This window comes from Vulpes lagopus, chromosome 4 (assembly GCF_018345385.1).
Source record: "Vulpes lagopus strain Blue_001 chromosome 4, ASM1834538v1, whole genome shotgun sequence".
Lineage (NCBI taxonomy): Eukaryota > Metazoa > Chordata > Mammalia > Carnivora > Canidae > Vulpes > Vulpes lagopus.
Genome location: NC_054827.1, coordinates 118,570,691 through 118,596,250, shown reverse-complemented (window position 1 = coordinate 118,596,250; position 25,560 = coordinate 118,570,691). Strand labels below are relative to the sequence as shown.

The 25,560-nt window shown below is 54.8% G+C and overlaps 1 protein-coding gene across 1 annotated transcript in view; it reads left to right on the top strand.

Annotated features, from left to right (window-relative positions):
* The window catches only part of ACSBG1 (acyl-CoA synthetase bubblegum family member 1), a 48,137-nt gene that overhangs the window by 21,195 nt on the left and 1,382 nt on the right, over positions 1-25,560 (top strand). The window contains exons 3-13 of the mRNA XM_041752783.1: positions 9,090-9,310; positions 9,750-9,838; positions 10,123-10,243; positions 16,706-16,786; positions 16,872-17,021; positions 17,315-17,491; positions 18,170-18,351; positions 19,138-19,368; positions 19,940-20,157; positions 24,069-24,208; positions 24,638-24,884. Coding sequence (XP_041608717.1) covers positions 9,090-9,310; positions 9,750-9,838; positions 10,123-10,243; positions 16,706-16,786; positions 16,872-17,021; positions 17,315-17,491; positions 18,170-18,351; positions 19,138-19,368; positions 19,940-20,157; positions 24,069-24,208; positions 24,638-24,884 — 1,857 coding nt within the window. The remainder of the gene's footprint in view (positions 1-9,089; positions 9,311-9,749; positions 9,839-10,122; positions 10,244-16,705; positions 16,787-16,871; positions 17,022-17,314; positions 17,492-18,169; positions 18,352-19,137; positions 19,369-19,939; positions 20,158-24,068; positions 24,209-24,637; positions 24,885-25,560) is intronic.

Genomic DNA, 25,560 nt, shown 5'->3' with positions numbered 1-25,560 from the left:
AGTTGTCATTTACCCTGAAGAGTCAACACAATCATAGTAGCAACACAGCTTTGCTCACTTTTATTGGCTGTCCCACAATATTGTAGCAACAGCACAAGTTAAACAAAACTCGCAACAGTAAGTGCCTGGCACAGAGGGTTACTGCCTCCTGAGTTCTGAGCTACCCTTGGGGTGGGACATTGTTGCCATTTTGCCGCTGTCCTGTGTCACCTCTGGGGGAAAAAGCTGCCCCTGCAGTGCGTGTCTGCCCAGCTATGGACTCTCCAGCTGCGAGGTCCTGGGAGCAGCCAGGCCTGATCCCAACACCAACCCCCACTCAGGTGTTTGGGTGGAAGCGTTTGAACTGAGTGTGTCTTCAGTTTGGGTCCACTTGGTGTTGTCCTCGTGGTTGGACTAAGTATGGGTCTGGGGAAGCAGATGGTAGTGTATGAAGTGGGACTAGCTGGGGAGGCCGTTTCCTTGGGTCCCTGCGCAGGACAGAGGAGAGGGCAGCCTCTTCCCCCAGATTTCTTCTGGCCTGGCTTTCCTGGTTGGAGGACGGAGACAGCATGAAGGCAAAGGTCACCATGTTTAAAAGAGGCATAGGGAGGGCAGGCTTCTCACCCCCCACCCGGGGCAGCCTGGCTCCCTGGGGAGCAAATCCCAATCATGTCCCCCAGCAGGGCTGGCACTGCCATCAGACCAGCTGCCCTTCTCTCAGGCCCAGCATCTTGGGCTAAAGGGGCTTCTTGGCACCAGCGCTGTCAGCAGGCCCCTGGAGGAGCTGCCCCAGGGACGGGGACCCTGCCCTGGGAACGTGTGGCAGGCCTGGCATGGGGATCACACCCTGCCCAGCCTCTCCCGTGCAGCCCCCTCAGCCATCATGGGCTGAGTGTCTGCACGTGCCAGCCTGGTGTGGGGCTGGACACCCTTTCTCTCGAGACCTCCAGCAACTCCAGGAGCCCAGGTTCTAGGCTCCGTGCAGCAGAGGCTGGAGAGCCGCAGCTAGGAGAAGCCCTCTCCATAAGATTGGGAGAGGGCACCATCCACTTGAAAGACTGGAGGGGGTGCTGGAGGGTTATGAGGGGCTTCACTCCCCCTTCCCCAAACAGCTGCCCCTCGAGAGGAGGAGTAAGCTTTTATTAAACATTTGCCATGTGCTAGGCCTTGTGCAGAGGGGTTGACTTATACTCATGTGATCTTCACAGCAGCACTGGGGTAGGCACTTTACCATTCCCATCTGACGGGGGAGACTCAGCTCAGAGAGGTCCTGAGACTTTCTCAGAGTCACACAGCTAGTAAGCAGTGTAACTCTTAAGTGGCCATGCTGCCCCCTTGGGGTCCTGGGTAGCCATGTGGTCCCCTCCAGCTAGCCACTGAGCTAGCAGCCCTGCCAGGAGCTCTGAGAATCCTGTCTTCAGCAATCAGCATCCCCCAGCCTCCCTGAGTTCCCAGAAGCTCAAGGGTCCTCTAGCTCCTGTCCCCAGGCCAGGTTTTGGGCCTGAACCGGGCCACCGAGCTAGCTGCCACAATGTGACCTCCACACAAAGGCAGCCTTGTGCCCGGCCTTGGAGACACATTTCTTTCTAGCTCTTTCTAGCTGAGCATGAACCCCAACTGGAGCAGGGCAAGGCCAGACCGCAGGGAAGGGGAGGGGTCTAGGGGGACTAGCTGCTGGGAATGGGGCTCCTCCCCCCACCCACTCCTGCTGGGAGACCCCCACATCAACTAGTGAGCTCTGAGGCCAGGGTTTCTAGCCCCGTGAGGCCCTAGGCTGAGTCAAGGGAAGCACAGGGCCTCCCTGTGCTCCTCACCCCCACCCTCCCTCATGCTTCAAGGGCAAGGCTGCTGTTGGGCTGGAAGGAGAGCTCTCAACCTGAGGTGGGGAGCAGGTGGGGACAGTGGGGTTCACAGAACCACTGTTACTTCAGCCTTGGGTGGGGGTGGGGAGGTCGGAGAAGGCTTCGCAGAGAACAGGGACATTTGTGTAGGTAGCTCCTTGCCTGAGAAATGGGAACTGAGGGTAACCTGGCCTCACCAGCCCAAACCAGTGGGGATCCTTATAAAAACTTTCCTACTCCAAGTGTCCTAGCCAAGTGTCCAGTTCCATCGCATCGGGAGTGTGTTAGATGCTTTGTGCAGAGTTGCCCATGCCTGATGTGGTTCTAGAACACAGGTGAGGTTGGTGGGTCTGGAGCCCATGGCCAAGAAAAGATTCCTGAGATGTCTTTGGTGCAGAATGGGAGTTTATTAAAGCCTGGGCACAGGATCCACGGGCGAGTAAAGATGCTGCCCCAGGTCATGAGGGGACGCCAGGCTCAAAGTCACTCCCATCTATCCCCAGGGGGCCACAGGGTCTGTATACAGGGTGGGGCTAGGAGGCTAGCTCATGCCCCAAAATGACAAGACAACTGCCTTGGTCACCTGGGGTCCAGCCCGAGCCCCAGTGGTGCCCCCGGAGGAGGTGCTGGCAGAGGGAAGCAGGGTTGTGAGGCCAAGAGGTCTCTGGGGCAGGGAGACTGGCTCAGGCCCAGCACAGGCAGATAAAGCTGCTCTCAGCTCCCCCATGCCTGGACAGGTGGGACCCTGGGGGTAGAACCCAAAACCCAAAACAGGGACCCTGGGGAGCCCACAAAGACTGATTGTCACTCAGATGGGGAAACTGAACCCAGGGAGCACATTGGTTTGCCCAGGCTTTCTCTGCGGAGTGGCCACAACCCAGAGCTCCTGATCCTCGAGCCAGAAGGCTAGGGAGTGGCCAGCAGGTAGAGGGGTCTCTCCCACTTCAGGCACAGTGGAGCCAAATTCACAATCTGGTACATTCTGTACAAAGTCTACACAGACTGTCCTGTCCTAGGTAGGCCTTGGCCTTATCTCAAGCCATGTTCTGAGGCCACCATGGCCTCTTTCTCTTAAATATCCCCAGGAATGGGGCTGAGCTGTGTCCAAGGGCCACAGCAAAGGGTCACTGCGTGCAGAGCAAGTGCCCCGGCCCTGTCCCCGGCTGACCCCTGTGGCAGGGCCTTCCGGGTCTCCAGGCAGATCTGTCCACAGCCTGAGAGCCACTTTGACCTTGACTGGGCCTCTGTAACCCACCAGTTGTACAACAGGCTGGTTCTAGGCCATTCCCACACCCCTGGGCTCACCTCCCCTCCACCCCTTCCCTTTCCCAGCCAACTGAGTGATTTACTCTGTATTCACATGCCTGAGTCCAGAGACCCATGGACAAGGGCTCCCTGCCCGCCTGCCACCCCAGTATAATGGGGGATTGATACGACACAGGCCAGGGTCAGGCCAGGACCAGTAACCATGTGAGCCAGAGAAGGAGGGACAAGGCCGGGAGGGGGAAGTGCAGGCTGCGCCCTCAGCACCATCCTCTCGAGTGTGCTGCGGAGGATGGCTGCACACTGTCTGCTAGCTGGGTGCTCTGGGCTCAAATGCTTGCTGGAGTCCAGCTGGGACCCCGAGTACATGACCCTGACTGGGTCCTGTGTCCTTGGCTGGTACTGTAGCCATGAGCTTAGTTGGGTTCAGCAGACCTGTGTCCCAGTTGAACTTCAAGGTGGGGGGATGGGAACAATTCTAGAAGGCTGGCCACTCGGGGTTTTGGGCCAGCTCTGCCGGTGGAGCATGTGAGCTTCATCTCAGGGCCATGAGTTCGAGCCCTGTGTTGGGCGTGGAGCCGACTTAAAATAAAAACTAATAAACAGGAAAGAAAGGGCAAAACGTCGGGCAGCCCATCCTGATTGCTTAGTCTGCTGGGGCCCCAGGAGCTGGCCTTGAGCAGCAGGCTGAGGACACCCCCAGCTCACGGTGACCCCACCCCTTGGGTCCAGCAGACTGTCAGGGGACTTGGGCACCATGCTCTCCTTCCCCCAATGCCATCCCCAAAGGAATGGACCATGGACCCCCACACCAACACCCCATCCAGTGGGCAGGACTGACCGAGGATGGTCCCACCTGTGCTCCTGACCTGCTGTGACCTTGGGACACATCTCTGCCCCTCTGGACACAGATTCCTCATCGCTGATGGGCTGCGTGTGGAGTTCCCACTGTTTCTCAAGGACGCCCCCCACACCCCCAGCTAATATCACAGCCACATCCATAGTTGTACTTATTCTATTGGTGAACGTTTACCACAAGGGCAGCGCCTGCACGAGCTCAGGTCTATTCCCAAGAGAAGGAAGAGAGGTTTCAGGAGTGCCCAGTGGGCCGGCTCCCCCCAGGGGTGCAGGAGGCCCATAGTTTCTGCTTTGCCTGTGCCATGCCTGGACTCAGGCATGTGAATACAGAGTAAATCACTCACTTTCCACCAGATGTCGTTCTGCGGGATTTCCTTGTCCTTAAATTCTTTAAATGCTTTATTTTAATGACTACTTGGAACCCATGCCATGGCTTCGCTGCTGGGGACACTGGGTCGATTTCAGTGACCTTGCTCAGGGAGACAGAGCCACAGAGAAGTGGGCCTCTGCATCTCCAATCCATTCCCCTGGGCACTCCCTGCAAGTGTGGTGGCTGTGGCTCACAGGTCACTCCTTTTTGAAGCCCTTTTGTATATATTGGCTGATTGCCCCCAGGAAAGTCATCCAACCCACAGTCCCACTTTGCCTGGCACTCCGGCCACCGGACAGTGTGGTCTGCTGGCCTGGAGATAGCAGGTTGGGAGAGACGCAGGTCAGGAGGCAGGTGGGCTGGTGTGTCCAGATGGCTCAGTCTGGGAGGTCGTCATGAACATAGGCAGGGAGGAAAAGAAGCTCGGGAGCAGCCAGGGGAATGGGAAGGAAGAGGCCCCGTGGCTCTCTGCTCTGCTGGCACCATGCTCACACACACTTAGCCCTCCCACACACTCAGCCCTCTGCCTGTCTCTCCAGGCTCCCCGTCACAGCCTCTGCAAGTCTCATTCAGACCCACAAGACAGAGGCTCCCAGGCCAGAGCCCCACGAGGTGACCCCATGGGCCTGGGCCGGGGCGTGGGGCTCCCGCTCCTGTGGTTGCAGAGCAAGACCGGCTCCAAGGCTCAGCCCTTCCGACTGCTCTTCCCACCTTGCTAATAGCTAAAAGTGGGGCTTCCAACTCATCATCCAGGGTTTCTTTTCAGACAGAGCTGAGGTTGGGAGAGGGAGCAGTGTGAGCCAATGGCCAAGGGGCCCTACAGGGCCTTGTGATGACAAAGGGCAGCGTGAGGCCCCCAGGCTTGGAGCGTCATCTTCCCCTCCTTCAGGCCCTAAGGCCCCGAGCTGCGGCAGGCAGGAGTAGAGGACACAGCCGGGCTCCCAGGCGTGTAGCACAGGGGTTCACGAGGCTGTGTCGGGCAGACACTTGCTGGGGGCCGGCCTCCCTCAGCGCTGGGGACAGGGGTGACCTGCATCACTGTCAGGCCATGCCGGAGGGCAGCGGGAGGGAAGAGCAGCAAGGCCTGTGTCCCTTAGACCCGTGGTCGGTCAGCCCAGCCTCCAGGGACCAATACGGGACAGAAGGTAGTACCTTCTTCCCCAAAGCCCCCTGACCTCCACTCTGGGCTGGGCGTCCGCACTCCAGTCACACCTGCTTTCAAGAGCTTCCAGCTGTGGCAGAGGCTAGGAGTAGGATATGGGCACCCCACCTGTCACGAGGCGGGCAGGCACACAATGCACCACGGCCACTGCGGTCCTCCATGCGCAGCAGAGTCACTGCACCTCTGGAGACCTGGGCCTCTCATCACCCACAGCCAGGCGCCTGTCCTCCAGGCTGGCCTCATCCCTGGGCGGAGCAGCCAGGCTCGAAGACCCACCACCATCCCTTTTCTTTACATCCCCTCTGTCCTCCTCTGACAGGGTCACCATAGGGCAAGAGCTGACTTGGGGACAGGCAGGGCCATGCCCTAGGAGGGGAGCAGCTCTGTCTAAAATGTCCATTAAAGTTTAAAGGCTTTTTTCTTCAGATTCAATGAACCCCCTTCTGGAGATCTTTACTTTGGAAAGCCTGGATCAAGGGCAGGAAGCTGGGAGCCATCTGAGTGCATGCAGCTGGGGAAGGGGCTGTGGCGGGTCCCTCACCCACCCATGTGTGCCCCCAGAGATCTGCTGGGGTCACAGAACCAAGGACAGGTCATTTTTGATAGCTACGTTTGATTTGGTCGGCATGATGTTTTTTAAAAGCGTGAGCCAACAGTTAAAAATGCGGGGATTGCACACAGACACCCAGATGTCCTCCCGCTGGCCCCAGCTGCCAGAGCCAAGGTGACCGCCCTGTGCCCACCATCCCCACCACACCCTGTGGCCTCCCTGACACAGTTACTGTCCCCATGGACTGTAGTTGTCCTTCCTGAATGTTGTTCTTTATCAAGAACAGAGAAACAGGAGCGCGGCCAGAGCCGTGTGTTTCCAGAATGGTGAGAAGGACCCTGTGTCTTTGTGGGAAGGCAGACTGTGGCCTGTTTCCTATGCAAACCCTAGATCGCTTCATTCCTGCCCTTCTTATCTTTACACATTATTTTTTTTAAGATTTTATTTATTTATTTGAGACAGAGAGTGCGCATGAGCTGGGGGCAGGAGGTGCAGAGGAGAGAGAGAAGCAGACTCCCCACCCAGGATGCTGAGGTCCTGACCTGAGTCGAAGGCAGATGCTTCACTGACAGAGCCATCCAGGCGCCCATCATTACACATTATTTATTGTGATGCTGACACCTGAGCCACCTGACTCCTTTGGGCGTTTGGGGTTTATTACACTTGACTAATACAATAGTAACAAGGCCCAGGGTGCCTGGTGGCTCATTAGGTTAAGTGTCTGACTCCTGGTTTCAGCTCATTTCATGATCCCGGGGTTCTGAGATCAAGTGGGCTTCTCCCTCCCCTTCTCCTTCCCACTCACTCTCAATTTCTAGAGTAAATAAATAAATCTTAAAAAAAAATAACACAAGAGTAACAGGGTCCTTTTTGTCCTTTGGATAGAAAATGAAAGCGACCCCAGTGACAAGAGAAAGTCTAACTTCCTTGCGCGTGTTTGTACGAGTACGGTGCACACACGCCCAACATCAGCAAGGCTCCCTAGAGGCGTAGAGTTCAGGACAGCCCGTGAGGTTTTATATCACACATTTCTAAACTGTGTCCTATTTCTGACAAGTACATATTGTTTTGTGATTTTAAAAAAGATTATGTGTTAAAGTTAAAACTTTTGAAAAAAAATAATAAAGTTAAAACTTCTGGCTGAGGGAAGATGTAGCAACAGATTATAAAACTTGTCTCTGATCTTGGCAATCAGGGGACAATGGGTAAATGCAGCAGAGCACTGGCAGGAAAGGAGGAGCCATCAGGAGGAGTGGCCATGGGGAGGAAGAGCCATGGGGAGGAGGAGCCATGGGGAGGAGCACCTTCAGGGAGGAGGAGTACCCTCAGGGAGGAGCACCTGTGGGGAGGATCCACTTTTTCTGGTTTAGGGGCCAGGAAGGGAACAGCTGCCCAGGTATTAGAACTGCTTTATTGGGGTATGATTGTACGGCATCAAATTTACCATTTTAAAATAATGAGTTTTCACTGAAAAAAAATTATTCTTTTCAATTATTTGTAGCAAACTTTTATAGTTGCACCAGTTTCACTGTGATCTAAGTTTAGAACATTTCCATCACCCCAAAAATATCTTTAGTGCCCGTCTAGGGTGAATCCCCATTGCCAGCAGGCAACCACTACCCTACCATGTCTCCTGTCTGCCTTTTCTGAACAGTTCCCTTCAATAGGCTGTCAGTTCCTTCTGGCTGCTTTCACTGAACACGCTTCTGAGGCTCAGGTGCGTTGGGTCCAGACCAGTCCCGGGTGCCTTTGCAGAGCGGACCTGTATTCTCAGGTTTGGAGAGCCACATTTGACTTTTGCTCAGCAGCGGACAGGTGTTTGGTAGTTTCCTCGTTTTGATTGTCATAAGTAGCACTTATGCACATCTTTGTGTAGCAGATTCAGTGGCCTCCACAGAAGGAGGAACCAGCTGTCCTGCCCTAGCCTGGGGTCTTCACCTCTTTCTGTCACAACCTCACAGTCCACATGCAAGCCAAATGTCTGAGGTTCAGAGGTCCTGTCGCCTGAAAAGGACATGTGCCCACTGGGGCCACGCACACCGTCCGGACAGTAGGTGGCAGAGCTGCCCTCCTTCCCCCGCAGATCATCTGCTGAGAATGACGGTGCTGGCCTGGGGAAAGGAGGCCCCATGGACAGAAGCATCTAGACTACACATCCAAGCCTCCTCAGAATTTGGAGAACTTGGAAAAGCATTAGTGTGCATTTATCGAGCACCGATGAGGTGCCGGGGTTCTTCATATACACCATTTCCCTTGATCCTCTTATCATCCCTGGTGATTGAATCCTTGCCTTTCCTCCGAGAAAATAGACCCAAAGTCTCACGTGCTGAACCGCAAATCTGTTCCCACCTACTACATGCAGTTGGCAGGCTGGATGGTGGCCCACCCGTGAGCAGTGACATTGGGCACACCAGGCTGCTCTGTGGCCTCGGGAATATGACTGGGCCTCTCTGAGCTGCCGCTGCCCCATCTGCAAGATGAGGCGCCAGCCCCTGTGTTGCTGGCTAGATCCCAAGGATGGGGGCTTGGGGGTGGGGCATCTGGTGGGCATGAGGGAAGGCTGTCCCTGCGGCTGGGACACATTTCAGGCTAGTCCCAGCCATCTGTGCCCAGGCACCCCCTTGGGAGGGCTGCTGTTTCTGCGGCTTTGACCCTCTGTCCAGCTGGGTCTCCAGTTCTCAGGAAGCAGAGGAAGGATGGAAACCCTTGAGGTCTGGTGCCCTGCTCTTCAGAGGAGGCCCAGCTTCTGCTGACCACCTGGCCTCCGGGAGCCAGGCCCGGTGCCATGAAGACAGGAAAAGGTCCAGGTCCCCAGTGTCTCTATGGCTTCCACCTCTTCGTGACATCCTGAACCCTTGCCCGGCTTCAGGGCTGCAGATCAGACTGCCTCCTCCAGGCAGCCTCCTACCTACCCCAGTCCCTTGCTTGTCCACCAGCACCCATGGCCCAGGACCCAAAGCATGGCTGGGGCCAGAGGCTGGGGAGCTCTGCCCACGGGAGGACCAGGGCCCAGAGGGATGACCCTAGGCCAGCCTGGTCCCAGCTATGGTTTCCCCTCCCCCGCAGAGGAGACGTTGTGGACCACCCGGGCCGATGGCCGTGTGCGCCCACGCTTGCACCCAGCCTGCCCGCAGCCCCCCTACACTGTGCACCGGATGTTCTATGAGGCCTTGGACAAGTACGGGGACCTGAGTGCTCTGGGCTTCAAGCGTCAGGGCACATGGGAACACATCTCCTATTCTCAGTACTATCTGCTGGCCCGGAGAACTGCCAAGGGCTTCCTCAAGGTGAGGCCCTGGAGATGTAGCCCTTCCCTTCCCCAGCCCTGCCTTCCAGCTCTGGGCCCTCGACGACCTCCCCCCGACCCCCACCTGGCAAGCCTTTAGGACAAACAACTGCAAAACCACTACCCTCTCTGGGGCCATGGGTGTGTGCTGGGCCCTGGACCAGGGCTCTGATGCTTTGGGAACCCTCCCCATGCCTGTCAGCCACTCCACACTTGTTTTTCCCTTGTGCTCACATGTGCCAGGTGGGTTGGGCTGCCAGGTGTGCTGGGTGGAGGCCCCCACTCCCTGGAAGGCCCCTGGAGGGGCAGCGAGGGCCCAGGGCATCTCCCACTGGGTTCAGCCAGGGCGGGTGGTCCCTGTGGTCTGGAAGGGGCCTTGCTGGGAGCAAGAGGCCCCCTTCCATGCCTGCTGACCTGACCTGTCTGCCTTGGTCCTGGAGCTCGGCTTGGAGCAGGCCCACAGCGTGGCCATTCTCGGCTTCAACTCCCCAGAGTGGTTCTTCTCGGCGGTGGGCACAGTATTTGCAGGGTGAGTGGCTGGGGGAGAAGCATAGTGTCTGGTGGGTCGGGGGCGGGCAGAGAGTGGGAAGAGAGCTGTTTCCTCTTTTCAGAGGCCTCTGTGCCCTCCACAGACCCCATCTCCTCCCAGGTGCCCTCTGGGTACCCCTCTGCCCCTGCTGCTGGAACAGCGGTGCTGAGTTGGTCTGGGAGCCCTGCCCATCCGGGTGTGGCAGCTCTCTGGGGCAGAGGCTGGGCTGAGGGAGTGGCCTTCTGCTCCAGCTCAGACATGAACTTTTCCTGGGTCTCCTGCAGCGGCATTGTCACTGGCATCTACACCACCAGCTCCTCTGAGGCCTGCCAGTACATTGCCCACGACAGCCGTGCCAACATCATTGTGGTTGACACACAGAAGCAGCTGGAGAAGATCCTGAAGGTTTGGGGGAGGGGGAGGTGGAAGCAGACATGGGGGCCAGAGGCCAGGTGTCCTTGCGGTCGCCCAGCTCACAGATGACTTTTCCACCCTCCCTCCTGGGGTCCTCCTCATGCTCAACAGCAACCCCATGAAACATAGATACACATGGAACAAGGCAGGGCAGAGGGTGCTTACCCACTGGCTGGGTGGGGACATTGAAGATTGGGGAACCCAGGAGGGGTGGCAGGGTCTTGGGCTAGGGCCACCAGCATGTCCACTGCCTCCCGTGGCTCTCCCTCTGGGCAGGGTCTTCCCGTGGGCACTGGGTCCTCTGCTGGCAGAAGGATTGGTGCCTGGAGGGTGGCCCAGGGCTGGGACAGCCTGAGCACTAGAACCTGACTTTTAGTGCAGAGTCAGGGGTGGGGGGCTGCCATGGGACAGGGGGTACAAGTTTTATAAAGTCTTCTAAGGGACAGCGGGGGCATAGCAAGAGCTTGAAAGCACCCCTTGAGCCAGCTAGATCTCCTCTGCAGGGTGGGATTTACTTAACATCCACCTCTGATTGTCTATATCCCACATGAACCACGGCCAGGGTGTGGTGGCCTAGGGACACCCTTGAGCTGGCCCAGCTGCACTGGCCACCTGCCAGATCTCAAGGGCTCCTTACATCCCAGAGGCCTCTGGGATCGACGTGGTGGCTTGGCTCTGGTTCTGGAGATGTCATTAGGGCCCCGGCTCCTGACCTGCCCCTGATATCAGGACTGCGGGATCTGGATCCCCAGAGGGGCCCAAGCCGGAGACTTGGCCACGATTCAGTCTATAGCAGTATCCTTTTTTTTTTTTTAATTTTATTTATTTATTCATGAGAGACACAGAGACTGAGAGAGAGGCAGAAACACAGGCAGAGGGAGAAGCAGGCTCCATGCAGGGGGCCCTACATGGGACTCCATCCCTGGTCTCCAGGATCACGCCCTGGGCTGAAGATGGCGCTAAATGGCTGAGCCACCTGGGCTGCCCCCCCCCTTTTTTTAAACCATAGCAGTATCCTATATGTGCTTTTCAATTATTATATTGCTTAAGTCTTGACTTTCATGGGAAGAAAGAAAGGGATTGTTTTTAGGACTTAGGGGGCTTTCAGAACCTGGAGGTTTAGAAAGGCATCTCATCTACCCCATGTACATCTCAGCCCTGAGGGGCTGAGGGAGGAGGCCCCAGAGCTCCGTGGTGATAACAGTGCTCGGGTGCTGAGCACCAGCCTACAGCTCAGAGGCCCCAAGAAACTGTCTTGCAACCCCATCCTACAGACAAGGAAACAGTACCAGAGAGGTGACGCAGGGCTTGCTCCACGTTCTGTCCCTGGTAAAGGTGGCAGCAGGGGAAGGACGCTAGGTTTTATAAGGGAACCAGGAGAGCCAATCAGGGAGCCTGTGAGGACGGCACAGGGACCCAGGGGCTGCGTTGGGACCAGAAGGGAATTCATCACAGGGTCCCGAGCCACAGTCACTGGGGAGGAGGGTGCAGAGGGAGCCTCCCACCCCACCAGCATCTCAGTGGGGAAACAAGTGGGTCTCCTGGGCCTGTGCCTGGGTGAACACACTGCTGCTGCCCTGCTTGGTTGGTTTCAGATGAGGGCCCAGCGGGCCTGTCCTGCCTGCAGGCTCCAGGCCCCTCCAATGGCTGGCAGGAGTCCCCAGGAGTGCTCCCTTGTCCCTGCCCTTTTGGATTCTTTTGAAAACCCTCTTTTTAATGGGCACTTTGGACCTGCTTTTGTGTTACAACTAAGATCCATCCAGTTGGCTCACCGTTGTAGGAAGGGGACTGCCTTGCCCCTGTGGGAGCCTCTGACGTGTTTACAGGATCTCATTCAAATGTCTCCATCCTGTCTGGGTCATATACATGCCTGAGATCAGGGAGTGCAGGGGGTGCGAATTATCGGGGCCACAGTGAACTGCTGTGAGAGGTAGAGGTGAACTTGAGCTGACCTTGGCACCCCTGCTCACACCCCCACCCGCACCCCAAGCACTCAGGCCATTCACGAGATAGAAAAGGGTGCAAGAGTTTAGAGAGTGATAACCATCAGGGGCATCCTGTCACTGGCCTGCCCGGGTGCCCTGGGACTCGTGGGCTCTGATGTCCCTTGGTTCAGGGGCTTTGCAGGCCCCAGAGGGTTCTGAAGCAAAGGAGTCACTAGCCCCATGTGCAGCCAAGAGCTGACCAGGTCCCCCAAGCCAACTTCTCTGGGCCTCAATCTTCCTGGTTTCCCTGAGAGCCAGGCAGGCAGGGGTCCTTCTCTACACTCCACATGGGCTCCCCAGGATCCCAGGCAGGGAGGGCAGGGGAGTTTTACATGCCTCCCAGCAGATCCTGCCCAGCTTGGCTCCGGGCTCCGGGCTCCAGGCTTGGCTCTGGCTCTGGGTATCACCAGGGACCCTTGATGCCTTCCCCCTGACCATTTGCAACTGAAGAGACTTGAGTTAGGAAATACTTGCCCCAGGGCACGGGCTGCTGCTGCAGGGTCTCCAAGGGTCTTTTAATTCAAAGCAAAGCCCCACCTTGCTTCCAGGTGGACACCAGCAGCCTTGCATGCCCCACCTGGAACTCCTGCAGGGGACACTGGGCGTGGGGCCAGCACCCTGCCTTGAACACGCCCATGGGTGCTTCTGACCGCGTGGGAGTCTTTGCCATCGACAGGCTGCGGAACTAGGTCGGCTGTCCTGAGCAGTGTCCCACATTCTCCCTGCTGTGCAACCCAACCACTAACTTCTGCCCTTGCTGTTAGATGGAAAGGCTTCATGCATTTCAGACGCCTGCTCCCACCCCCCCCCCCCACCTCGGGCAGCTGAACATCAGCGCATTTGGGGAGGGGCACTGCTTGTCGTCCACTGTGGCATTTCCCATTAACCTTCGAGCCCTGATGGTCTTTGCCTGAATTAATTATTTCATAAGTGGTGGCAAAATGTTGGTTTTCTAAGTCATCGGCTGGGACTCTCCTCCAGAGGAAGAATTTTCTCTCACTATCTGGGGCTCTGTGCTCTCTGGAGCGCCCTGTTGGCGTGTGCACCAGGCGCAGTGATGGTCTGTTTTGACGAATGTTCGGGGCCAATTTGAAAGAAGGTGCATTCTGCAATTGTTGGGTACAACGCCCTATAAAAGTTAATGATGTCAGCATGGTTGATGGTGTCCATAAGGTTTAAATCGTCTGTCCTTATTGATTTTCTGACTACTTTTCCATGAAAGACTCAGAGAGGGAGTGTGGAATCTGCAGGTATTACTGTGGGTTTGTCCATTTCCCCTTTCCATTCTATTGGGTTTTGCTTCATATACTTTGAAGTGCTGTGATGTACATGTCTTTAGGCTCATCTGTCCTCTTGGTGCAACAGCACCAGTAAGAAACGTTCCTGAAAAGGAGCTACTGTGTCTTAAATTGATAAACCGCAGACGTCTCCTGCTTGATGCCTGCCCTGAGTCCCATGTAACCCACCTGTGTCCCTGTGTTGACAGCAGGTTTCTCGTGGACAACAGAGAGCTGGGTCTCGCCCTTCCCACCCGACCACACTGTCTGTAAACCGACTGTTTCTATATCTCCCATCTTCTCCTTGGCCCGCGTCCCCTCTGTCCTGAGTTCCTTTGGCCTGAGTTTCTTATCTACATTTCGTCTTTCGTTATTCCATTCTATCTCCAGGGGCTACTTAGTTATTGCATTAGTGTTGCTCTGGGGTTTACCTTCTGCATGTTTAACTCAGCACGGTCTGCTTGGCTATTACACAACTCTCACTGCGTACGCCAGGATGGGGTTCTGCTACTCCACGCAGGGGCTCCCGCCAACATCCCTCCTCCTCCCCATCCTTGGCACCCTTGCCTCCATTCTACTACCATCCAGGTTACAAACCCTACAACTCATTGTTTTCTACAGTCAAGGATCATTCAAAGGCATTTTAAAAGAAGGAAAAATGTATTTCATATTTACCCACACGCTGGCCTTTTTTTTTTTTTTTTAAGATTTTATTTATTCATTAGAGACACAGAGAGAAGGTAGAGACATAGGCAGGCTCCCTGCAGGGATCCCGATGTGGGACTCGATCCCAGAACTCTGGAATCACGCTCTGGGTCATAGGCAGATGTTCAACTGCTGAGCCCCCCAGGCAGCCCACATTGGCCATTTCTGACAGTTTTCCTTCTCTCACATTTGCTTTGGCTATGGTCTTCCTGCCTTGAGAATTTTCTTCGACATTTCTTGCAATGCATATCTGAAAACATGTTTATTTTCATTTTTTTGAAAGGTATTTTCATGTGGTTTAAAATTCTGTGTTGATAGGATTTCTTTTTCTTTTTCTTTCAGCCTTTTAAAGATTCCATTCCAAGGTCTTCAACTTTACATAGTTTCTGATGAGAAGAAACTTTGTATCTTTCTATCTTCTCCCTGTATCTAGGGTAGCTTGTTTCTCTGGCTGCTTTTATTTACTTTTATTTTTTTGATTTTTTTAAGTTTTTATTTTAGTTCCAGTGTAGTTGATATAATTTTAGTTTTCAGCAATATTAGTTTCAGGTGTAACACTATAGTGATTCAGCACTTCCTTACACCACCCGGTGCTCATTAGGACATGTGCCCTCCTTTATCCCCATCACCTGTTCCCCCATGTCCCCACCACCAGCTCCCCCTGGTGACCAGCAGTGTCTTCTCTGTGTTCAAAGTTTCTTCCTTGGAGGTGCCTGGGGAGCTCAGTCAGTTAAGCATCTGATTCTTGGTTTCACTTAGGTCTGATCTCAGGGTCATGGGATCGAGCCCAGCCTCAGGCTCGATGCTCTGCATGGAGCATGCTTGTCGCTCTCCCTCCTTGTTTGCATGCTCTTTCTCTAAAATAAATAAGTAAAATCTTTTTTTAAAAAGAGTCTGATTCTTGGTTTGCCTCTTTTTTCCCCTTTGCACATTTGTTTTGTTTCTTAAATTCCACATATGAGTGAGATCATATGATAATTTCTTTCTCTGACTCATTTCACTCAGCATAATACCCTCTAGCTCCATCCTTGTTGTTGCAAATGACAAGATTTCATTCTTTTTGATGGCTGGGTGATATTCCATTGTGTATACACCACATCTTCTTTATCCATTTACCTGTCAGTGGACATCTGGGCTCTTCCCACAGTTTTGGCTGCTGTGGACATTGCTGCTATGAACACTGGGGTACAGGTGCCCCTTCGAATCACTGTGTTTATGTCCTTTGGGGTAAATACCCAGTAGTGGAATCGCTGGGCTGTAGGGTAACTATTTTCAACCTCTTGAGGAACCTCCACATTGTCTTCCAGAGTGGCTGCTCCAGCTTGCATTCCCACCAATAGCGTAAGAGGTTCTTTTTTCTTCTCTGGCTGCTTTTAAGATTTTTTTTTCATTACTGGTGTTCAGCAATTTGATTATATTGTCTCTTGGTGTGGTTTTTATTTGTGTTTATCCTGCTTAGAGTTCTTTGTGAGTTTTTTTTTAAGATTTTATGTATTTAAAATAAAAAAATTTTAAATTATGTATTTATTTGAAAGAAAGAGAGAGAGAGAGAGAACAAGCAGGGGCAGAGGCAGAGGCAGAGGGAGAAGCAGACTCCTGCTGAGCAGGGAGCCCTATGTGGGACTCAATCCCAAGACTCCGAGGTCATGACCCAAGCCAAAGGCAGACACTTCACCGACTGAGCCCGCCTTCATTGCAAGTCTTGAATTGGTGGATTTATAATCAAATTTGGAAATTTCTCAGACTGCTTTTCAATTTTTAAAAAATATTTCCTGGGACTCCAATTACATGTATGTTGGGTGTTCTGGTCTTCTCCCAGGATCATGTTTTTCCCTCTCTCTGAACTTTACTTTGAGACTTGTGTTTAACCTTTTGGGCAGGCTTACAGGCCCTTTGCTCTAAGGCTCCTTTAAACGCCAGGGCTATAGGTTGGCTTTTCTGGGTCCCACTGAGCACCCCATCCCAACATGGATGGTTCTGGCCCCTCAGGAGCTCCTGCCCTGGGCTTCACTCTTCCCCCTGCATGCTAGTATGCAGCAAACACTCCGGAGCACAGGGACATGACCAGAGATTTCTAGAACTCTCTCTTCCTAGTTTCTCCTCACTAGTGTCTGGTCCCATCATGGCTTTCCTGATCTCTGGGCTGTGACCTCCACTCAGCAAGATGACCAAATCCTATTCTCCTCCCTCCCTCCCCCTCTCCCCTTTTTGTCCCCCTCCCCTCTCTGCTCCCCTCCTTCTCTGTCCCCCCCATCCCTTTCTCTCCTACAAAGGTCTCTAATGTGGGATAACAGGCCTTGGGATGCTTGGTTTTCTCTTGAGGTATAGCTATGCATGAAGAAGGCAGGTGTACCACTGGGTCAGAGGTAGGAGCATGGGAACCCGGTGACCGGTGCCTGGCAGGCTGACTGACACCTGGAGATGGGGCTCCTCTCAGCAGGTAACTTTTTCTTAATAAATCCCCATTGCTTTTCCTGCCAACACAGGTCTGGAAAAATCTGCCACATCTGAAGGCAGTAGTGATATATGGAGAAGCTCCTCCAAAGAAGATGGCCAATGTGTACACGGTATGGGTGGAGGGCCCAGGGGGCAGGTGGGGCCTGCCCAGCTGCCCAGCTGATCAGGTGTCTGGCCCCTCCCTCCTGGCTGCAGATGGAGGAATTCATGGAGCTGGGGGATGAGCTGCCTGAGGAGACACTGGACGCCATCATCGACACGCAGCAGCCTAACCAGTGCTGCGTACTGATCTATACCTCCGGCACCACTGGGAGCCCCAAGGGCGTGATGCTGAGTCAGGACAATGTAGGACAGATCCCAGATGGGTGGGTGTGAGCTGCGGGTGGACCTGTGCACTGGACCTGCCCTAGCAGCCCTCTGGCCCTGCTTCTCAGGGTGCAGGAGACATAGGACAGCCCTTGGGTCTGTGGTCCAGAGCGAATACAGTGGTGGTGAAGAAGAGGGGAGGGAGGTCTGTGCTGGGCACTCCCTGCAGAGATGGCTGGGAGGAGGCCCTCCAGAAGTAGCCCAAGCCCCCGGGGTGAGCACTTCCAGGGCAGGCTTGGGGACACACCAGGGCCCATCTGCCTGTCCTCCAGATCACGTGGACAGCCCGGTATGGCAGCCAGGCTGGCGACATTCAGCCAGCAGAAGTCCAGCAGGAGGTGGTGGTCAGCTACCTGCCCCTCAGCCACATTGCTGCTCAGATCTACGACTTGTGGACAGGCATCCAGTGGGGGGCGCAGGTCTGCTTTGCCGAGCCTGATGCCCTGAAGGTCAGTCCCTCTGCCGAGCAGGTGTCCGAGTGTGTGGGCAGCAGCATACCCATGGGTACACTCATGGGGGGTGGGGGGCTGGCGTGTGCACTTGTGAGCAGGCAGGTGCCCCATGCATTTCTCGGTCAGAATTCTTCCCGTTGCTGTTAGCACAGCCCACATGACCACCTGAGAAGGGGCTGAGGTGTCCCATAAGGAGAGGGTCCACGTGCCATGAAGGGGTACATCGTCCTCAGAGCAAGGCCACAGATGGCCACGACCCTGCCCTGCTTCCTAGTCTCCTATGCCGCACCCATCCTTTGGAAACTTGTTTTAACTGTGAGGAGAGCTCTCCCAGATGCCCCCCCACAGACCCCCCTCCATCTGCCCCTCCCGGCCCAAATGGTGTCCCTCGTCCATCCCTAAACTAGTCACTGCTTAGGGGAACGGGATGGTCACATTTGGGTTAGAGAAGAAAGAGTGGCCACCCCCAGGGCTGAGAGGGGACTGAAGAGCATTGAAGCATCTGGCCCATGAACAATGGGGATGGCCGCCTAGTGGAGGCTGACAGTATGGGACAGGTTGTGTGCAGGTGGGTGTATGCACCTGTGTGGGTGCCTGGGAGGTACGTGCAGCTGCCTGTGGTGTGGGGGCTTCCTGGCACTGAGCCGGCAGGCCTTCCTCTCTGGCACTGGACAGGGGAGCCTGTTGAACACACTGCGGGAGGTGGAGCCCACGTCCCACATGGGGGTGCCTCGCGTATGGGAGAAGATCATGGAGAGGATCCAGGAGGTGACGGCTCAGTCTGGCTTCATCCGGCGCAAGATGCTGCTCTGGGCCATGTCAGTGACCTTGGAGCAGAACCTCACCTGCCCGGGCAGGTATGGAGGGACAGGGGGCAGGAGTCTGGGAGGTATCAGGGCTGGGGCATAACTCCAGTAAGCAACCAAGGATCTGATAGGCTGGGCTGGTCCAGGGGACCGCTGTGCAGAAGCCCACTCGGGGGCCGGGCTTCAGATCTCTTCCCAGACTCCACAGGAGACTGTCACCCCGTCCCTGGGTTCTGACCAGGAAGACTGACTCACTCTGGGCAGCATTCACCTCCTCTGACAATGGCTCCTGAGGGTTTCCTGACTCTGTAGGGGGCTGGGGCTGAGGGTCACAGTGATGAGCACTCAGTCTTTCCAGCTGCCAAGGGACCCGCAGCCTTCTGACGGCTTCCCAGATTCACACAATAGTGCTTGGGAGGGTTAGTGGCATGGACCTGGCTGGTTCCAATTTAGAAATATTTTCCATTACTGGTGATTCCGTGAAACTGTATCATGTCTGGTGAGGTGTGTACACATGTCTGCAAATATGGCTTCATTTGCATAGTCATGGGAATTGACTATACATGAACGACTCATCTGTGGGCTTCAGGTGGGATCACACACCTTTGCACATGCATGTCTGTGCAGACGTACTTCACATCTCCGCACCTGTGTTTTATTGTATGTTGCTGCCTGTGCACCTGTTCACAGCCCACTCTGACCTCCAAGCTCAGGACGTAGTGCACACAGGTGCATGCACACATCTGTCTCCAAGCCAGTGCGTACCTGCCCAATGCCCACCTGGTACACGTGAACACATGTGTATCCCTCTGTGGACCAGTCTCTCTCCCCCACCAGTGACCTGAAGCCCTTCACAGCCAGACTGGCGGATTACCTAGTGCTAGCCAAGGTCCGCCAGGCACTCGGTTTTGCCAAATGTCAGAAGAGCTTCTATGGAGCAGCTCCCATGACAGCTGAGACGCAGCACTTCTTCCTGGGCCTCAACATCCGCCTGTATGCAGGCTACGGACTCAGTGAGACGTCAGGCCCGCACTTCATGTCCAGCCCCTACAATTACCGGCTCTATAGGTATGTGTGTGCCCACATGCCCTTGTTGACATCCTTGGTGCCCACTGCTGTTTGGGTCTCAGGTGTCACCAGGTCCATCCTGGGCTGAGTCCACTGGAGGCCTGTCTCCCACAGGTGGTCTGCACCCAAGTGTCATGGGGCCCTTGCAGCCCTGGGGCCTTGAGCAGGTTCTGGGGGAGGGATTTCCCTCTGTCCTGTGGGTGGGGTATGTGGGAGGGTGCCTCACTTGGCCAGGGATGGATGGCAGGGACAGGAGGAGGTTGGGGGGATAGGGCTGATCCTCCGGTAGGCAGGCAGGGCAGTCAGCTCTGGGAAGAATGGAGGGATTACCTGTTGTGACCTTACCCTGCCCCCTCACTGTCCTGCTGGCCCATCACAGAACTTGAGATTGTGTCGTCCTTCCTCCATCATTACCTTATTGGCTATACCTCTAAGTCCCTGTTAAAATACAAAAATGCTGGGAGGGGACGCCTTCTGGCCATTGGGAAGAGTGAGAGGTTGCAGACCTGGAGTTCACAGCTGGGGCCTGCCCCTGGGCTAAGGCCTGACTGAGCCCCCTGACCAACCCTAGCTCTGGGAAGGTGGTGCCCGGCTGCCTGGCGAAAGTGGTGAACGAGGACTCGGAGGGCGTCGGGGAGATCTGTCTATGGGGCCGCACAATCTTCATGGGTTATCTGAACATGGAGGACAAGACGCGGGAGGCCATTGACGCCGAGGGCTGGCTACACACGGGTGACACTGGACGCCTGGATGCAGACGGCTTCCTCTACATCACTGGGCGCCTCAAAGGTGAGTGCCACTGGCCGGCTTGGCAGCTGCAGGCATGTGTATTGCAGGGGAGTGGGGGGTGCGCTCCGCCATCTGTGCCCAGGAGTCCTGAGCCCAGAGGAGTCAAGTCTGTGCACCTGGACTTCGCTGCTGTGTCCTGGGGGCACTCTCACATTGGCTTCCTGATGAGGACACCCAGAGAGGTGAAGGGACTTGTGTCAGGTCACCCAGCTAGGAAATGGTGGAGCTTGGATCCAGACTCCCTGGAAAAGCAAAGCAGGTCTTTCCAGAAGATTCTGGGACATAGTGTGAATTTTACATGCAAATGTGGGAATGATATCAAGAACACATATTGGATATAGCATTTAAAATAAAACAGGAAAAAAAAATAAAACAGGAGACTTCAAAGAAATTTCCCGTGAAGATTGTGGCCCTCCCAGAGGTCAGCTGGAGACTTTGCCTAAGGGAGCGTAAGCCCAAACACATCCGTCTGGGGAGTCCACACCGTTTCCCAGGGGAAACCAGCTCAGGGAGTGGGTGAACAGCTCTGGAAATCGCGCAGGCCGGGGTGCCATCCAGCCTGGGTCCTGCTGGCCACAGAGGACTGACTTTCAGGACAGAGTTGGGGAGCCTGGCCTGAGCCTTGAGGCTGCACACACAATCTCCAGTGGCTCAGGTGGGTCGAGAGCGCCGCCTAGGGCTTGGCTTGGTGCCGGCCAGTGAGGACCTGCACCTGGGAAGGCCCAGCTGGACCACCTTTTACAACAATATGATTAAAGATTGGGACCCAGATGCCTTTTCTCCAGGTCAGTAGCCCCTGACCCAGCCTCTCCTTAGGGCGTCACCCACCAGGGGACTGTGGGAGGCACCTGGGCTGCCTGTCCTGGGACCCTGAGTTTTTCTGTGACGGGGCCTGACATCGGGCTGTGTGAGGCCTGCAGCCTCCGTCTTTATCTGTAGGATAACCTCCAAACACTTGCCAAGATTTTTATTTTTATTCCATCAGATCTGTGGATTAATTTGGTGAGAATGTATCTCCTTGCAATATCGCATCATCCAATCCATAAACGTGGAATAGATCGCTCAGCACTGTGCAGATATATTTAGAAACATGACTTAGATCATTTTCAGGGGAAATGCAAGCAGTTCCAGAAAAGACAGTAAAACTTAAAGAGACGGATTCCCAAGGAACAAACAGGGACCATCCCCCTGACACATACACACAACACACCATGACCAGCAGGTTCACTGAGGAATCACAACAGCACTTCACCTGATTTTGAGCATAGAAAAGAAGGAAAACTTTCAAATTTTCAGTGAGGTGAGTCTAACATTGACACCAAAATCTGAAAGATTGTATTTAAAAAGAAAACCATAGATTACCAATTTGTATGAATACATATGCTAACATCCTAAATTAAATAGTAGCAAACAGCCTATCCCAGCACATAAAACATAACCCATCATGACTAAGTGGAATTATTCAGGAAATGCAGGATATATAATATAACAAATCCTTTTAATGGAGCTTTAAAATGTTTATCATCATGTCTGCATATATTGTGAAGGCATTTAACAAAAATTGAATATCCTCATTCATGGACAAAGACAGAAATGGGTGTCTACTTCCACAACGTCACGAAACGTGAGTCTCCCAAGCCAGAAGCCGGCTAGTCCTGGGAAATGCAGAGCCCAGGCCTCCGACATAAGGGGCAGGTCATGGTGCCCACGGTCAGCCACACCGTCCAGCAGCATCTTGCAAGCAGAAAGTCAAAAGACAGCCACAGGGAATCCATGCCTTGTGCCAGCACATCTAGAAGGCATCACAGAATAAACTAGTTCGTGCATGATAGAACATTTCCTTATGAAGAACGGAGCCCTCCCTGCTTCTGAGGAACACAGAAACCCTTCATCCTAGAGGAAGGAGGAGGGTCTACCTGGGACTCCTGCTACAGGAGCTGTGGCGGGGACTCACAAAATTGTACTACATTAAAGACAAAACAAACCTCTGGGCAGTCACACCACCAAGAGCAAAGACAAATGTCACAGCTGGGAAGCTGGCCCGCAGCTCCTGTCATCGGCGTCCAGCACAAGAACATCCCTGCTGTTTCCTTAGATGTCGTGCCTCTGGCGATGCTTTGTGTTTACTGTCTTTTTGTGTTCGGTGTAGACACTTCTGCACATATCTCCTTAGGTCTGCTCCGAAGTAATTTATGTTTGGGGTGCTGTTTACACACTGCGGTTATCCATGTGCATGCCACCGGCATGCCAGCTGATTTCTGCGGAGGCCTGGGGTCTTGGGACCTTGTCTTCAAATACCCAACACTTTCGTTTCCTCCTTTCCATTTCTTCTGAGTGTTTCTCTTGAGTCTTGTGTGGGTGGGGCCTTGAGAGCAGCGGTGAACAGACACAGACCACCCGGTCGTCTGTGGATTGTTCCTGGTCTCCATGGGGGAGGACACTTTCGACCTTTGATTCCTGAGTGTTTTGTGAGGATTTCTGGCAGGTGCTCCTTTCTATACCGTTTGCTGAGGGCTTCTGTGCTACTAACGCGTGAAAGGTGCTGGTGGGAGGGGAGGGGGAAGGAGGAAGACAAGACTGAGGCCCCGCCCACCCCACCTCTGCCCCCCACCCCCCACCCCCAGCCTACTGGTCTGAAGGCTTCCTCTCTGGCCAGCATGCCTTGGTAACCACACCTCACCCCAACGACCACCGGTGCCCTGAAACTTGGAGCCCCAGCCATTTAGGGGCTGCCCCCTGCCTGGGCAGCCCCTCAGTGGCCACGGGAGCCTGTGATTGGCCCTGCTCCCCTGCTGCTTTGGCCTCCCTGCCTTACCTGCTGCGCACACATGCCCTCTGCCTGTTAGACCTAGTTCATGTTCAACATCTGGGTGGACCCCTATTCCATGGCCTGGTGAGCTCCCTGCAACCAGGGCCTGTCTCACCCTACTTGGCCTAACATCCACATAAGACCTGCACACAATGTGATCAGCACGTTGTACTAGAATGGGGGGGGGGCAGTCCCAGTGTGTTTAGTAAATGCCCACTTATTACCCTCTGGCCTGGCAGAGCCACCTTCCAGAGAAGAGACCAGAGCACTAAGTGCCCACACCTGGTCTCACACAGGTGTCTTGGGTGGAGCCTGAATGAGTGACCCAGTGGACAAGGGGTGGACACAGTGAGAGCAGCTCAGAGCAGGGAGAGCCAGCGTGCACTCAAGCAGGGCAGGCTTCCCAAGGGGGCAGCTGAGCTGGCCCCCACAGAACAGGGGGTGCACCAGACAGAGACAAGAGGGCGTACTGGGAAGGTGTAGGCAGGGTGAGAGGCTTATAGCAGGGGCTCTGGAACCTCACTGTGCTCTGCTCCACTACGTGACCTCAGACATGTCATTACAAAAACTGTCTAGCATGCCAACAAGAATGCATAGATATTGTGAACATTTGTGATAATAAATAGAATCATTACAAAGACATGCCACCTAACAACCTCCCTGTGCCTTGGTTTCCCCATCTGTAGAATGAGCTTCCTCATGGGCTGGTCATGAGGGGGCAGTGAACCAGTGCACATGCAACACTTAGCACAAGACCTGGTACACGGCAGTGCAGGGGGTTGGCAGGGTTTGCAGGGGGTCAGGGGAAGGTCCACTGAGGAACGAGTTGGGCAGAGGGGGCAATGGATGGGAAGTCTGAGCAGGCAGGGTCTTGGATGATGAGCAAAAGAATGGGAACACTGAGTGTGGAACAGCCACCCCCCCAAGCAGGTGTGCCCCCAACAGGTGTGAGGGGCTTCTGAGAGCATGCCCCCACTTGCCAAGTACCCATAGGACTGTCAGCCACTCCTGCCTCCAGGGTCTTTGGCCGAGGCTGGTGTCTTGGGTCAGCCGGGCACCAGGACTAAAGCCTGTGCTGGGGTGCTCCGCCCTGCCTCCCCAGAATTAATCATCACAGCTGGTGGAGAGAACGTGCCCCCCGTGCCCATCGAGGAGGCCGTGAAGACGGAGCTGCCCATCATCAGCAATGCCATGCTGATTGGGGACCAGAGGAAGTTCCTATCCATGCTTCTCACCTTGAAGGTATGTCGGGGGGTCTGGCTTTAGAGGGGCAGGGGTTCCGTGGGTCAGAAGCCACGCTCAGCCAGGACGCCCACAGATCTCGAGACTTTCCACTGGAATCACCTGTTGGCCATGTGCACTAAGGGGCAGGAACACATCTGGTAAAGTGCTGCCTCAACAATCCTTCATCGTCCCAGCTCAGCCCAGCTCCGAAGGTGCTAGAAGCTCAGAGTCCAGGATGATGGGTGGGGCCTCAGGAGGTCCCTGTGGCAGACCGCAGTTCTGCTGGCTGAGGTCCTTTCAGGTGTCCTCCCACCACAGGGTGGCCTATCCATTCTAGAGCCTTCTCTCTGAGACAACTCTGTGATCCACACCCTTGGCCTCGGCAGCAAGACCAGGCCTGGTGTCTCGCAGAGCAAGGCTTGGCCTGCCTGACCTCTGGCTTTTCAGTGCACGCTGGACCCCGATACATCCGACCCAACTGACAACCTGACTGAGCAAGCCATGGAGTTCTGTCAGCGGGTGGGCAGCAAAGCCACCACCGTGTCTGAGATCGTGGGGACAAAGGATGAGGCCGTGTACCAGGCCATTGAGCAGGGGATCCAGAGGGTCAACAAGAATGCGGCCGCCCGACCCTACCACATCCAGAAGTGGGCCATTCTGCAGAAGGACTTCTCCATCTCCGGTGGAGAATTGGGTAGGGGTTTGTTTTCTTGCTTGTTTGTTTTCATGATTCCAGGGGCTGCGTGGGAGGTTGGAGGCCTTGGCAGAGCCCTCGAGGTACCTGCCGGGAAGCAGCCAGGACAAGCGCAAGCCACAGACACGTGGACAGCCACCTCCTTCCAGCAAGGGGGTCACAGTTGCCCTGTGCCTGGGCATGAGCCTGTGGAGAGCCGGCCACATTCACAAAATGTGTGCTGGAATCCATTTTTTTTTTTTTAAATCCATTAATTTGAACTACAACCTTTAACATTGTGGGGACTGTACGGCCATTTCCCCCTGAAATCACAATGGGACCAGTGGCCGGTCCCCAGGCCCTGTCAGTGTGTGGGCTGGAGTCCCTTGGCTCTGGCGCAGCCCCCGCTGGATGTTTGAGGTCACTCGGCTGCAGCACATTGGGGTGCTCACGGCCAGGGGAGCCTCCAACACCTCGAGGGAGCTGCTGAGCTTCCATAGACACCGCAGCTCGTTTGCTCGTCTGGTGCCAACACATGGAGGACAGGTATCCTCTCTAAACAGCTAACATATGCAATTGGCTTTGAGGTCTCCAGTTACACAACCAGGAGTGTGTTAGCGCCATATGGATGCTACACTGCCCCTGACCTGAATCAGAGCTCTTTCAACCATGCTTCAGAGGGAAGAACCAAGCGCAA